This window comes from Episyrphus balteatus, chromosome 2, assembly GCF_945859705.1.
Source record: "Episyrphus balteatus chromosome 2, idEpiBalt1.1, whole genome shotgun sequence".
NCBI classification, from domain to species: domain Eukaryota; kingdom Metazoa; phylum Arthropoda; class Insecta; order Diptera; family Syrphidae; genus Episyrphus; species Episyrphus balteatus.
In genome coordinates, this window is record NC_079135.1 from 81489008 (window position 1) to 81505944 (window position 16937).

General features: G+C 33.8%; 1 protein-coding gene across 2 annotated transcripts in view; it reads left to right on the top strand.

The window, feature by feature from the left end:
- Positions 1-13544, top strand: part of LOC129911347 (protein split ends) — a 101478-nt gene extending 87934 nt beyond the window's left edge. Inside the window, exons 4-8 of one of the 2 annotated variants that reach the window (XM_055989112.1) lie at positions 5631-8289; positions 8351-8484; positions 8550-9162; positions 9447-9594; positions 9669-13544. In XM_055989112.1, the coding sequence (XP_055845087.1) occupies positions 5631-8289; positions 8351-8484; positions 8550-9162; positions 9447-9594; positions 9669-10889 (4775 nt within the window). In that variant the 3' untranslated portion in view covers positions 10890-13544. The remainder of the gene's footprint in view (positions 1-5630; positions 8290-8350; positions 8485-8549; positions 9163-9446; positions 9595-9668) is intronic. The other variant, XM_055989113.1, reaches the window with a different exon arrangement.
- The last annotated feature ends 3393 nt before the right edge of the window (positions 13545-16937 follow it).

Sequence of the window (16937 nt, forward strand, 5' to 3'; positions counted from 1 at the left end):
AGTAAACGAACAGAATCCGAAAACAAAAACCCTGCATCTGTTTAATCTTAGCTAAACAAATGACGGTGTTCGCATTGGCCTCACTCTGCCGACTCATTTTGACATTACTGTTTTGCTTTCTGACCTGCACTTCATGGTGAGAAAGAGACAGTCAAAATAGGTTGAAAACTTTAAGCTCATTTTAAATCATCGGACTCACAGAAATGTAAAAATGGATCGGTAGAGTTAGGCCAATTCGAACACCCACTATGCTCAAACTGACAGATGCAAAGCTGCTTTTAAATAGAGACACAAATCTCAACTTTATCAAATTGACATTTGAAAAATAACCAAAAGCAAAATATTGATGTTGGCTTGAACTCGTTGTTATGGTGTAACCACATGTCATTATGCTTCCTAAATATTTTTGAACTTATTGCAAAAAAGTAAAAAATAAATTCTCAAATCAAAAAAGTTTTTGCTTACAATACATGACCCTAATTGAAGCAAATGAAAAACAAAAGTGAACCAACCCAAAACATCACAAAGTTGAGTTTAGAGTCGTATGAGTGGGTGGTGGTGGTACCCTTAAATTGTAGAATGAACAAAGAATAAAAAATAAAGAACTCTCAATGATTTCCATGCGGATAACCAAAGGAGTTTTTAAGGTGCACTAAAGAGCTGCACAAAAAAAATGTATATATATTTTGCGTAGGACGATAGAATACACCACTGTGGTTTGTCGTGTTCCCCTCAGCTCTTCAATTTAATTTCTTTTGAGTAAAGAGTCTATTGTATGTACCTACTTGATGTCGGCACACAAGTTATCCCTTTTTCCATTCGCGGCAATGCTAACATCAGCAGTAGAAACGACTATGGCGTGCGGCGGCATAGCCATGGTAGTTCAGGCTTAACTCGGAAAATAATGCTGGATCTATTTCAGGTCTCAAAGAGCAAATAGAGCAAAGTAAATTAAGGAAGAACAAAACAAGACAAAAAAAAAGCCTTCAAATAGGACGAAAGAAAAATTAATATAAGTGGTTTATTAAAATTTAAAACGTTTACATTATGAGTTTTCTCTGTTCTTTGTTTCTTTTTTTTTATATATACATATATTTCCATTGTTATTCTTTTATATTATTTATACTTATATTACTCCCTGGACAGCTAATTAAGTTAACGTTAAGCTTTTGGGTCAAATTTGGAAATACGTAAAAAAATTTACCAAAGGGTTTTCTTGTATGTTAAAATATCTAGGAGAACTTGTCGGGGTCATAATTTCGACTGGGTCAAAAAAGGAATTTACAAGAGTGTCTGCCTTCAATTTTTGTATATAAAGAGAAAAACTGTATGAAAAAACAATACTATCCGTTTCACATTCACACGTTGCCTTCATAGTTAAAACTAACTTAGTTTTCCCTTGCACGAAAAAAAAAAATAATTTTTCATGTATTTTTTTTAAGGACAGTAAAAAAAGATGTAATTAGACATTACTACTTTATGAAGATAAAATTTTTCGAAAATGTACGCTCGAATGAAAATTCAGCTTCTAATTGCTATAAAGATTTTACTTTACGTGACGACGGGTTCTTGTGTGGATCGTAGTAAATTATTGTATTTATGTGTAATTTTTCTTTGTCTCTTTCATTCTCTTTCTCTCCTATTTCTCATTTAAAATAGTGAAGAGTGGAGACAATAAAAAAGACCACTCATCCCACAAAATCTGGCAGTCACATGTGTTCATAAACATTTTTATAGATTTGGTCCTAAATCTACTGACGCATTCTAGTGTTAAAGTTATCAAAAAAAATATAAGTCTGTTCTCTGTTCCACACTTTTTGTGCATTAAAAAGAAAGTCTGACAAATCTCTGTGAGAAGGCATACAATTCTCTCAGAAGGAAATAAAATTGAGAAACACCATACGTCAATTTATCCTTTGACAGAACACATATTTCTACCCAAAGAAATTTTTGACACGAAATTTGTGAGGTTGTGGAATTTTTTTTAGTCTTTAGCGCTCTGCCGAATAATTTTATAGGTAATTATTGAAGTTGGGAACAGACTCAGACTAAAAATAACCAAAAATGAATAAATTCAGAAGTCTCAGACTAAATGAATGTGCAAAAGACCTAATTTATTTCTAGCTGCAAGTAGCCAAATACAAATTTGACAATAAACGGAGGTTTTTTTACGAATAAGACATAAACAACTATGACCCAACTTTTTGGATAAAAAATCCAAAGCATGTACATTTTACGGAATTAGAGATCGTAAAATGTAAAGGTTGGATCAAAAGATTTAATTCCAATCCCAAATACTTAAATTCAGAATCCTAAAATACCGTTAAATAAATAAATTGGTAGACATGTTTGCCTACATAAGTTTTCTGTAATAATACATTTTAAACGAAATACAAAAACCTCTATCCTTTTTCCAAACAACAACTTAAATTCGTAAACAATACTGTTGGTTTTATTCCCGAACTAACATTTGTGGATGAATTCTTTCATCTACAATTTTACAGTTACAAAAAAAAAAAAAACACAACAAGACTTTGAAAAACTAACAAAAAACCCAAAAACGAATTACAAATAGAAACGGAGAAAAATAAACTTTTTTTTTAAACTCTTTCCTAGTACCTACATCAGACATTACCATTATCCCGGGAAATTCCATCCATCTCATCTCATTCCATTTATACATCTCTACTACATGAATCGTTTTTCCGTTATTTGCCAAAGGAATTTTGTGTCAAGTTGGCGCAATTAATCTCATGCACACGTTAATTAGCACCGCTGGGAATTGAATCTCGCAGAAGGATTGTATTGTCTGTATGTGTGAATAACTGTTAAGGATAACACTGTACTGTGAATAAAATTCTTGCATTTGGTGCAAAAAACATGAGTCGATTAAAATACCCTGTCAACAGTAGTTCAGGAGAATTTTTTTTCCATGTTAATATATTTTTCTTTTACAAACGTGAATCTCACATATTTCCAGGGAACAAAAAATCCCATTAAATGACTTAAATTGACCCGGAAAATGTATTGCCGATACCAATCAGTTGCGGGAGAAACTTTTGGGGATCGTTGTCGCTTGTTTGCAACAAGGAAATATTTCCTTATTTACGGTACTTGGGGCTATCCCAATTAAATAATATGGAACATAACAAACAAGATGTGAATGCCGCAAGATGGCGCTAAATGCCATAGATCAAATTGAATGGACAGGTTCAGAAAAGTTAGGGACTAAATATTTAGTCAAGTTTCGCGTCTCTGATTAGTTAGCTGTCAAAAAAAAATCCTTACAATTCAGGCAATTTTATTGGAAAGTTGACTGAAAAGTTACGCAAGAAACCTAACTCGAGCTTTTACGTTGAGTCCAAATTCTGTGCTACAATCAATATCCGCTCAGATGTGGAATGCATTATCCGAGTCTGTCTACTTGTATATTTTTCCCGACTCCATGTTCTACTCGCAAAATAAGTCATAATTTTCCACAGCACTGTATAGTTTAAACGTTGGAGTTGATTTTGCTCTTCATTGCTATCACCATCACCATAACCATCATCAGCGAGTAACAATATTACAAATTTTGCAAATTTGAATTTGAGTTTACGAATACTAGAGGTACCTACGCCTTCTAGATCCTTGTTCTGATGGTTGTTCTCTTTGGCTGGCTATATTATTTTTGCAGAGTAATTTCTTAATCAAACAGATAAAGGGATGAATGAATGGTTGCATGTTTTTAATGACGATAAAGGATTAACGAGTGTAAATTGGGTTTTTAATTAGGCTAAGAAGGAAATAATTATGAACAAACAAACTGTATGCTTAATTTAATCCAAAATTATGAGATGCAAAGTTGCCATTCAAATGCTTAATATAGTTTGTATCAGATTTCTATAGGTTTCATCATTGAGCTAGTAAAAAACCCATAACTCGAATGTCTCAAAGTAAAAAGGAGTTTTTTTTTTTTTTGTTGGTGATCATAAGACCAATTTATCTTCAAGGGTTCACTTTCTTTTCTATTTATTCTTCTTCGAAAGTAAAAGGGGAACATTTTTGCATTTTGTTAAGGAAATATATTCCTAGTGAAATTTGCCACTAAGTCTTTCTACAGCCCTTTTATAAATCGTATGAAAAATCAATGTTAAACAGTTCCAACGACAATTCTCTAACCCCACTTAGGATAATAATGCACGAAGAACATTCCGTGTACACACAATATACAGGGTGTCCCAAAAGTAATGGATCAAACAAAACATGCTGATAGGCCATCTTTAGGGCTCTCAGAATTTGGTAACTTGTTCATCCCAAATCCTTACGGTTTTCGATTTAATGCAGTTTTTGTGAAATTTCGAAAAATCCCGACTTTGCAACAGTATTTTGCTTTCTCCGCTCATAATTGATTTTTGTTTTCTACAATTCTTTCACTAAAACATTGCCTAATAATAAGAAAAAATTAATTAATCAAAATATTTTTCATTTCATACGCCATTTTGCTGCAAATTAATTAACAGTTCCATGTTTTATAAAAACTCAATTTCTTTCTTTTATTTCAGAGCAACACCCTGAAAAAAGTTTGTATGGTATGGCACTGGTTTATTATTTTGAAAACTTGTCGAGTTATTGCAGTTTTCAAAAATGTATAAAAATTTCCAAAGTTGAAATTAGAACGAAAGATATCACAATTTGAATGCAAAAAAACAGACGTTTTCAGAGCAAAATAACAAACAAAAATCGAGGCTTTTGTTCAAAAAGAAATAAACAAACAACAGTCGAGAAAACGTGTTTATTTTTCTTTGTTATTTTTCTCTGAAAAGCCCTGTTTTTTTGCTTTTAAATTGTAATAACTTCAGTTCTAACTTCAACATTGGAAACATTTATACATTTTTGAAAACTGCAAAAACACGACAAATTTTCAAAATAATAAACCAGTGCCACACCATACAAACTTTTTTCAGGGTGTTGCTCTGAAATAAAAGAAAGAAATTGAGTTTTTATAAAACATGGAACTGTTAATTAATTTGCAGCAAAATGGCGTATGAAATGAAAAATATTTTGATTAATTAATTTTTTCTTATTATTAGGCAATGTTTTAGTGAAAGAATTGTAAAAAACAAAAATCAATTATGAGCGGAGGAAGCAAAATACTGTTGCAAAGTCGGGATTTTTCGAAATTTCACAAAAACTGCATTAAATCGAAAACCGTAAGGATTTGGGATGAACAAGTTACCAAATTCTGAGAGCCCTAAAGATGGCCTATCAGCATATTTTGTTTGATCCATTACTTTTGGGACACCCTGTATGTAAATCTTTGTCGTTTTATTGCCCTGGTGGAGTATTTTTTTTTATATCATCGTGTATTTTTCTTTGTATTTGCCATCGTTATTTGAACATCATTAAAATTAAAAAAAAAAATCCAAGAAGATAAGGTGACATTTACTTACACAAAAAAAAAAAGAAAATACCTCACTGAATCGCATCCTTGCAAAGGTGCACGCTCTCTTCTATTTCACGAGGGATTTTTGTTCCTTTCTTTTCTTGATTAAATATAATTTGTTGAGTGATTTCAAGTAGTTACGCTTCTTTAAGCATTACACAAAGTACATAATTAATAATTTTTCTTTCTTTTTTTTTTTTTACAGAAAAACTGAACCCTTGTTTTGTTTGCAAAGCTGAAGCGTGTCCTCGTACTCGTCCATTGAAAAAAGGACGTGGTCAACAATATGGCATCCCAGATGATACTATTCCGGCTGGAGCTAGAGTGTGCAATTCATGTCAGTGCAAATCGGTGCGAAATCGTCATCCCAATTGCCCTCTGCCTACATGTCCCAATTCCAAGGATCGTGCGAAACGTCTTCATAATATACCACCACGCTTGTTTGAACTGGCTTCGGATATACGTGATCCTATTATCCAGGAATTCCAAATTCCAAGTAATGCAAGTCGTTGTTGTTCAGCGTGTTTGATGCGAATCCGCCGCAAATTAGATCCACATGTGAATCTAACTGATGAAGAGCGCCGAACAGATGGCGATGAATCAGATTTGAGTACATCGTCGTGCGATGAGCGTGACGGTGGAAGTGATACGGCTTCAGTTGATAGTCCTGAAAATCATGGTCGCCATGGAAGTGTTTTGCAAAAAGACCAACTTAAACAAAAATCAGCGGATGTATCGAGTGCAGCGATTGCATTGAGTAAAATGGATGAGCGGTTGTTGCCGCCACAGCAAGCTCCTAAGAAGCAAAAAACTTCGGAAGAGTATGATAGCTCGGCGACAGAGACAGCCGATGAAGAAAATGAAAATTCTCCGGCGAATCGTCAGAGCCCCAAAGTGATATCAAGTTCCGCAGGATCGGCGAATGGTGCAATGGTTCCACCAGCTTCTGGCAATGGCCAACAGCAACCAAATGGTCCTCCACGCCCTGGCGAACAATCGATGAATGTTCAAGACTTTGTGTATAGTGTGATTGAAAGATCTTTAAAAACGGTTGGTCAACCGTCTTCGCAGATGAAAAATTCCATCACTTCGCAACAAGTGAAAGCCAATAATGGGCCTCACCAACAACAACAGCAACAACAACAACAACAGCAGCAGCAACAACAAAGTGGAGGAGCTAATAGCAATGATGTAACATTTGTGCGAGAGTTCCGCAGTGATGGTTCAATAGTGAAGCAACAACAATCGCTTCAACAACAACAACAAGCGCTTCACCAGCAACAACAACAGCAACAACAGCAGCAGCAATCGCAACATCAGCAACAACAACAACAGCAGCAGCAACAACATATGACGCAGTCCTCTTTACAACCTCCAACAACATCGATTCCAACAACAACGAATCTGCAGCAATCCTCCGTCTCAGCAGTCCCTATTTCTCGGCAATCAGTTTCTGCGGCGGAAAATCTAGCAACTTTATCTGTTGTCAACTCGCATATGCACATGCCACCACAAATCATTAGCCATCCCCATGGAATTGCTGCAACTATAACGCCTGTTAAAGTACCACAACCCCAGCCGCATGATCTAAGGGACAAGGATGAGATTATCTACAGTGTACGACCAAGCGAACCAGAACCACAGACTCTTGATCTTTCCATTAAGAAACCATCAAGAGATTCAGGTCCTTCACCTCAGCAGCATCAACAACAGCTTCAACAACAGCAACAACAACAGCACCAGCAACAACAACATCAACAGCCACATCAACAGCAACACCAACAACAACACCATCAGCAACAACAACAACATCAGCAACAGCATCAACAACAACCACCTCCTCAGCAGATGCACCTTTCGAAACACGTTGTTGGTAACAATTCCACGTCGATTTATCGCACTGGCTGTGATGCTCCTTCTGCACCTTCATCGTATATGGCTTACCATCATGCAGCTGCTGCAGCCGCTGCTGATCTGGGTCGATCGACAAATAAATCATCGGCAGCTTCTTCGCTTTATGTGTCCCAAGTACCTGTACCGATATCAATATCCCAGCAGCCGCCTTCAGCGGTCGTTAGACAACAGCAGCTGCCACCGCCAAGTCATGGACAACTTCAACAATCTGGTCCTCAGTCGGGGAAGAACAAAATGCCTCCAAAGTTATCTCCCCAAATGCATCATCCAGGTCATCCACACCAGCAGTCGCCGAGCCCCAGTCAACTGGTGTCTGCTTCTGCAGGTCCCAAAGGCTCAATTACGCATGGAACACCTATGAACAACGCTCAGCAGCAAATAATTGTGCAAGGTAGTGCTGCTTCCACCCTCAGTCCAAAATTCGAGGGAATTCTTCGGCAGACACCTCCATCAAGTAGCAATGATAGCAACAAATTGGGTTCCATCACTCAGGGAACACCAATACATTTACCATCGCATCATCTACAGGAGAGTAGCAAGCGAGTGTTTGAATACTACAAAACTAGTCGTCAAAGTCCAGCCCAACAAGGCGCTGGTAACTCGGGCAGTCAGCAACAACAACCGCAACAGTCAATGCCAACTCATTCGCAGCAGTCTAGCCCACAGGCGCCAAACTTTGTGAATTCACCATATGCCAGGCCGGTGTCCTATTCGACAATGGAACAACCACAGCCGGTTTTGAGTACGCGACAGATAGTAATGCATGACTATATAACCTCGCAGCAGATGCAGGGACAACAAAGGAATGTGTCGCGAAGCGACAAGGAATCTCCGTCGCCGCGAAATAGTGCCTTGGGTGGATCGCCTGCGTTGATTTATTACGATAAGGAACGTGGCCGGCCCACTGAATATGGGTCAAGTCGGGCCTCACCAGCTGACCATGCAAATAGGTAAATTAAGAGATCTCAATTTATTCTTATTAGTTTTTAATTATTTTTGTTTATATTCTAGTACTCCAAGTCCACATCGAACACCGCCACCACAACGACAAGGTGTCATTCAGCGTCATAATACGGGCTCCAAACCGCCTTCACCAGCAGCCCCGCCAAATCGTATGCATGCCATGCCGCACAATTATCCACCAGGTAAGTTTGTTCTCCCAGTTCAATATACAATTTTTTGAAAACTCATTTTATTATGTTTTGTATAGCTGGTCACGACGCCTTTTCTTCTTTCGTCGATGTTGCAGTTCAACAGCCACAGTTGCCCGTCCCGCAAAAGGACGAAAAACGTCAGATGCCTGATCATCAACCACCACCACCTCCGCATCATGACATTCGCTATCATCCGGCACAAATAGCTCGTGATCATGTTGCCATGCAAATACAGCAACATCAGCAACAGCAACAACAACAACACCATCAGCAGCAACAACAACATTTTCGTCAGCAACAACAACATATGGCTGATATGCATCGCCGTATGGAGCAATGCAAACGTGACCGTTTGCTGGAACGTGACATGCAAAAACGTCAAGAACAAAGAGAACAAAGGGAACGCATAGCTGAGCGCCAGAACCAAGAACGCCTACAAGCCGAACGCGATCGTATTGATAGAGAACGCGAACGTGAGCGTGAAAGAGAACGTGATCGAGAGCGAAGAGATCGCGAACGAGAGCGTCTTGAAGAGCAAGAAAGGGAAGGTCGTCGCTTGGAAAATGCAAGAATATACGCAGCTAATGCTGCACCACCCCCAGGAGGTCCACCGCACTATATGAGAGCTGATGGACCTCCTCGGGCAATACCCGACCGAGAACGAGATCCGTAAGTACCAATTTAAAAAAATAAAAAATGTTTTTCTTTATTATTTTTGTATTCATTCATAATTTTGGGGATTTGGTGCTTTGTGTGTTAATTGTTAAATCATTTTCATTTGTTTATACATTTTTGTAACACCAAATCAAAACTCATCGCTAATCAATTAACTAATCATCATAATTTCTCTCCCCGCTCTTTCTCTCTCATTATTCTGTGCGATCTGTCCCGATCCAAAAAAAAAAAAAAAACAAAAACAAAAAACACAAAAACAAAATTGTTACTAACTGTAGCTATCATAGGCCGCATACGGGACGTTCCCAAGAGAGTACCCTATCGGCAGCGTGCCTAATCGATGCAATCATTAAACACTCGATTAGCCAGGGAGCCTCCGAACCACCACCGGCTAATATGACTCGAGATGCTTCACGAACATCATTTGTAAGTTCTTAACTTACTGATATTTTATGGATTATGTCTCTACAAAGTTTTTTTTATTTTTTGTTATTTTACAGTACAACCCTCGTGATATTCCTCAACACCATCATGCAGCAATTGCAGCTGCAGAAAACAACGGTAAAGCCAATTCGCCTAATGTGATCAACATCGATTTAGATACCGGTGAACAACAGCATCAACAACAGCAGCAATCACAACAACAACAGCAACAACAACAACAGCAACAACAACAACAACAGCAGCAGCAACAACACCAACGTGTGGGAGTTAGTGGTCCGCCGAGTAATAGACAACCTCCGCCAGCTCAGGTTTTGACTAAGAACATCACTTTTGGAGAGTTGACCGAATCAATAATAGCCAAGGATTATGGACCAAATCCAATGCATTTACGTCCCTTCATGTACATGCAAGATCCACAAGCTATTGTAACACCAGATCGCTGGAAATACAATCGGCGTATGCAACAAAAAGAAGCCGAAGCGGCTGCTGCCGCTGCTGTCGAACGAGGTAAAAATTCATCGTCGTCCGGCTCCTCTTCAGGTGGACGATCGACAACTCCTGACGAACGACAGATTATTCGTATGGCACAGCCGCCTCTGAGTCCTCGCAAATTTATGCATGAAATAATGCCACATGACGGCGGCCATTATTACATGGCAGCCGCTGCTGCAGCAGCTGGTGGCAATCCACACGACAGACGAATGCAGGGTGGTGGAATTGTCGGCGGCAGCCTTAATCATCAGTTCGACACGATGAAATATGTGAAAAATCGCATTGTAGAAGCAATGCGCACTGAAGACGAACGTCGTCCTGAAGATTTGCATGCTGCTGCGGCAGCTGCAGCCGCCGTTCACCACGCCAATGATCATCGTCAGCCAGCTGGCAATGTAGGTGGTAGTCACAAGGATCAAGATGGCCTAATGGGTGGAAAGCAAACATCGAACTATGAAGACGGTCGACGTAGTGGTAATGGCCCGACACAAAATAATGACTCCCACCATCCATCTGCGTATCCTCAACCACCAGTAACTACCTTTGCAACTACAACATACACCTATCCATTTAATGCATTAAACGTTCATGGACCACCCCCAAGCTCTGCAGGGCTTGCCAAACTCCATTCGAACCAAATTGGTGATCCAAATGTTTCTGGCCATGGTATGAGTGGTATAAGCGGTCACAGTGGCAATCTTCATCAACAATCCTCCCAACAATCATCATCCGAACCTAAACCGTTGCTCTCGGCACAGTACGAGGCGCTCAGTGACGAGGAATAGTAGGCCAAGTATACAATTTATTTTGTTGTTGGCATACAAATTAACCTCTTTTATTAACACAAATTATATTTTATATTAGACTTTTTTCTTTTGCTCTTCTTTAAAATTCACATTCAATTCGATTTAAGTAGGACAAAACAAAATTGTACAAAAGAGACAGCAAATTATTTTTATATAAAGATAAACAAATTAGAAATATTAATTATCATTTGGAAATTTATTTAGGAGAAAACAATTACCTACACTGCAGATTTATTTTTCAATTTTATTTTCGATGACAAATTCTTTTTCTTTTTCTTTTTTTTTTTTTTTGTTAAAGCTCACGATCCACATAAAGTTGTGTTTAGAAAAAAAAATTTACACTTATCAGAAACAAATAAAACAAAGAAAAGAATACAGATAACAAATAAAAAACCTCGAGGATTGCTTAGAAAAAAAACGCGACTATGAAACGGCTAACAAAACGGTTGAAACAAATTTTTGTAAATTGAGCTGTACTTGGGGGTTTTTCTTGGATTTTTGTGATTTATTCTTGGAATGCTTTTTTCGTCTTCTTCTTTATATTCTAATATATATTTTTGTAAAAGAATTTTGAGCATACTTGAAAGCACTTAATTTTCCTAAACCTAGGCACTGTTTTTATCAAATCAATGATAATACATTTTTTTCTTGCTAAAATAATGCACGTTATGTCAAGAGTTTTAACGTTTATGCGTTTTCGAAACATGATGTTTTTCAATATATATAAGATTTTGTAAGAACTCAGACTTTAACACCTCGTTGAAGTGGTACTCAATTTATTACTATACTTATTCAATTTTTCAAACTTTTAATAGCATGGGCATATATTATATTCATTGCCATATCAATTTTTAAATTATTGGCAAAAGCCTTAGAAGAAAATCCATAATTTTTAATGCACGGATTGCAGGCTCTGCACAATATAAACATTTACATACAAAATTATTTTATTTCTATATTTTTTTGGAGACAGAAATTGAAGAAAAAAAAACATTATTGTTTTCGAACCAAAAACCCTTCACCCTGAAATTTGGCCCAAAGAAAAAGAATGCCTGCTTGCTTATTTTAAAACTTAAAACTTTTGTATCCAAAATATCTGGATTCTCGATATAAAAAATATCTTAATCACTTACGATCTGTTTTTGAGAGATTTGTGAACTCCAGTTGCCGAATTTCAAATAAGATAAAGAAAAATGTATTCAGTTGTTGCAAACTTAAATAATTAGTTTTGGGTATATTGATTAAATTTTAATCTCGCATCAATTGTTTTCTTTCATAGAACCTTTTAAAAAGAACAAATCGATTTTCTCATAAACACAAAAATCTGCTGAGAGAAAAGAGTTCGTTTTCGATTAAATGGCTATATTATAAATCACTTTTGGGTTCTAAGAGACCATTGAATTTATCAAAAGGACTTTTGCAAACTTGAACTCATTTTATTCTATCTTTCAATTTTAATTCGTATGCAAACAATAAACTTGTTCTAAGAAACACAAAACATCCGAATAAACTCCATTTCCAGCTCAAACAATGAAAACACGCAAATACCGCGCTAATCGTTTCTCAGAAATAAAAAACTTCACACAGTTACTCCTTAAAACATTACAAGAAAAAAAAAAAAAGTTAGAACAAAGCAAAGATTTAAGCTACCACACAAAAAAATATATTATATATACTATACATATATAAATAATTACAAATTTAATGTAAAATATAATAAATACAATAAACAATAAAAATAAAATTAACCGTAGATGGCGTACGTTTGTATAAAAAGTAAAAACATAAATATTCATTACGAAAAATAAGCAAAAGATTATATTTAACACATAAGTAAAAAAAAAATTAAAAAATAAAAAAAAAAAACAACAAAAATACCATGCATTAACGATTAAATATTGTACTACTTATATTACTAGTTTTTTTTAGTTATTTATTAGTTAAACAACAAAACTTAAAGAGAAAAACAAATAATTTTTTGTGCACATGTATAATAATAATAAATAAAAAAAAACAATAATTAATTATTAAACAAAAAATGAAAGCAACAACAGACTTCTAATTTCTAAATAAACTAGGATACGTATGCATATATATACACTTAATGTAATGAAGCAAAAAAACAAAAAAAAAATATATAAATATATATATATAAAAAATATATATCTATAAAGAATTTGTATAGTTATGTGAAGATAAAGGAAAGAAGAAATAAATATCTCTTTATAATTATTAAGTTAATATATAGTTTTCTCTTTTTTATATAAATACGTATCTTTACTTATATAAAATAAATAAAACTAAAAAAAAAAATAAAACCATAAATAAAAGTAATTTTTATAAGTGATCAGTTTAGTTATTAAATTAAAGAAAAACAAAAGAACCTAAATCTGTAAAAATTAGTTATAACAATTTGATTTTTATTTTAAAATTTTGTTTACTGATATAATTGTTTGTAGTTTTTTTTTTTTTTTCTTTTATTTAAATGTTTATTTTTTTTAATTTTTACATGCTATACACAAAATAATTTGCTAATCATAGTTGGCACGTATATTTAACGTACACAATACAAAAAACGATTATAGTTATCAAATTAAATTAAATAATTAAACAAAAAAAAAAAAAAAACAACAACAGACAAAAAAAATAATAAAACCATTTTATGTTTCAATGTTAAGTTTAACTATTATTATTTTTTTTATTAAGTTGGCATAAATAGTTTGATTAATATTGTCCTTGCATATATTTATAATATTATTAGTTATTTTTTCGTTTTTTTTTTTCACTTTAAACATAAACAATAAAAATGTAACAAGTAATTTGTAACTTTATTTTTTTTTTATCGGTAACAATATAACAGAATGCAAAAAAAAAAAGAAATATAAAAATAAAAAAAAAACAGCAACTGCAAAATATATTAACAATTTACGCTATAAGTATTGCAGTTAATATATATACATATATATTATATAAATACATTTTCTTTTATTTTTTTGTTTTTTTTTTTTATTTTTTTGAATTTAGTTAAGTTAGAATGTAATTAGGAATTTTTATTAAAATGAGAACATAAATGGAAAAAAATATGAGAAACAAAAAATTAATTAAAATAAAATTAATAATTAATTCTTTATTTTTTAATTATTTTTAACGATAAATACAAAATAATACAAAAAAAAAATATGAAATCTGCAAAATGAAAGAAATTATTAGAAAATAAATGAAAAGGAAAAAATTGAAAAAAAAATTCTTGTGTTTTTTTCTGGTTGGACATCTTTGTTAACTTGAGTTAAGTGGATTTTAATATGTCGTCGACTTAAAATGCAAACCTGCTAACTCCATATAAAAATGATTTCAAAAAGTGAATACAAAAACCTTTCAAAGTTTTTTTGGATTTATTCAAAAGTTTAGAAAAATGTAATTTTTTAATATTTTTGTAAGGAGTGTTAAAGTGGAGCTAGTAGATTTGCTAAAGATAAAATAGAGTTTAAAGAATGGTAAGAGTTAAAAGCTAAGATAAATTTTTTTATTAAAAATTTATTTTAAATATAAGAAAAGTCACCTAATTTGTTAAAGTTAAAAGCTAAGGTGCGTTTAAACGGAACAGAGGAACCTGGCTATAACAAAACTTTTTCTAATACTCAGTTACTCAGTAGCTTTAGTAGATTCCACTTCAGTATTTATTTAGTTTTAGTTTTACAGGATGAAGACATTTTCAGTTTTTATTATCTAGCTTATTTCATTTCCGCCCCAGTTGATACAAGCTTGTGATTCAAAAAGAAATGCGTTTGGTGCATTTTTGAATATTAGACAGCGGGATTTGGAATACTGTGCGCAATGGTAAGTTCATGTCCTTACCCTTATCTAGTTACAGACGAATAATAAACTTGTATGTAAATGTGAACGGCAGAAAAAAACAAATGATTTTTTAGCATTGGGAATCTATTATACGAAATACGAAACGAACGGCAAGTAAGCGATACTAGAGTAAGTGACAAATAACGATTTATAAAACGAGAAAGTCGCAAGGCCATACTTAACAGAAAAAAAAATAATAATTTTGAGGCTCGCATGCATTCTATCGGCAGACACAGCATTATTAAAAAATGAAATAAAATGCATACCGTACCCAGTTGAAAGGAAACTAAGTACATAGTTTCAACGATAATCGTTTTACAAAATAGTTCTCTTGTTTTTTTGGCTCGGTTAAACTTGCATATTGGATTGTTTTTGGATATTGCCATTCTTAAATACTTAAATTTATTTTAAGTTCAATTTTTTAAAATGTGAATCATAATAAAAAAAAAAAAAATAAATTAAACAAAAATTTAAAAAAAAATGTGTTACACAATTTTTGCTTCTACCAACTTATAATATGCCCCTGGCTAATGTCGGTAGCAATTATTTGTCATCGAGAGGATAGTGGTTTTTCAATATCCATGAACCCATGGTACAAAAAAACTCACAAATGTTATATTGGTAGGTATAATTTTTTTTGGAGTGCAATAACCTTTACTAAAATGATTGTCATGTGAATAGAGAGCTTACAAGATGACGCAGATAACTGGTTCCGGTATCCGATTGAACCTAGAATTTGAAACAATAGTAAAAGCACCTACGCAGAAGACATTTCTACAAAGCGTTTAATCTTTAAAAAGGTAATGCGACATTATTGGAGGCGTTCCACTTTTTTGTGGTGACATCGACAATAAAATCAAAGACATAAGAAACTTTTATAGATCATATATTCTGACCTTATATCATGTCAATGGCTTTTTTTTTATCTATTTTAAGTTAAGTTAATGTCTAAGAAAAATAAATATGTTGGTCAAAATGTACATGAAATTTGCCCACAGAATTGGACGCAAGAGATGTGAATTTATTATAGTGTCCCGGTATTCTGTCAGTCTTTGTCTTGAGCTACAGCCCAAACCACTGAAGCGACTTACTTCAAACTTTATCTTCTGATAGATTCCCTAAAATCGGAATTTAAATTTTATTTTTAGGACCAAAATTAACAAAACTAACCATATATGATTAATGTTTTTTGTTTAACCTTGTTTTTCTCAAAAACCGCTCAAAGGATTTGATTGCACTACATTTGTGACAATCAAAATATACGCGGACGGAGGCCTATCACGTTCTGTAGAGTTTTTTGCACTGACTACAAAACCGTTTGTAATAATTCCGTAACACCCTCTAAAAATGGACTTTGGAGCTTCATTCATGGCAAAAAACAATTTTTGGGTTTTTAAAAAAATATTTCAATTTTTTTTACATTTTTATTTTTTTTTTTTTTTCATTTTTCTTTTAAATTTTTACATACAAAGCTTTAACATTCAAAGCAATTTTTATAATGAATATGATGAATGACTTAAAAGTAAAAAGTCAGAAATTAAATCTTCTTTACGGTACGAAAAGTTAAGTTCAAGATTGTTTAATGTTGATGGTATGTGAAGCGTTTTGAACTTAAAAGAAACATCTATCTTGTGACATTTTATTGGCATCGTTATTAAATGAACGACATTGGTATTGCAATTTAAATTTGTTTATAAATATTTATGTTTCAAATAAAAAAATACAAAATACTTTCACAGAGATGAAAGAAGAAGTTCGTTTTTATTTCTCCCAAGGACTCATTTCAACACTCTATAGCTATCAGCTAAACGCTCCACCCTTTTCTTGACAGGTGTAAAGTGTAGTGTTATAAAGTCTTCAAAAAAGTGATCTGGGACTTTACAACAAATTTATTATTTTATCAGTAACAAGGACAGATATGACACGACAAATTCTAATTATTTCAGTTTCTGTTTATTTTGCAAATCCATTAATTGTTCAATGTTTTAATTTAAACGGTCACTGTGGCGTATGTGTAACATTTTATTTAACAAATTTCAATTTTTTCTTATGCTTAACAAATAATAATTATATTAAATATAGGCCATTTCCTGATCTCTAATTGATCGAAATTTAATATATTTGAAGGTGTTTATGGACTTTGAAGGGTGAAGAAAGGGCAAAACCTTTTTT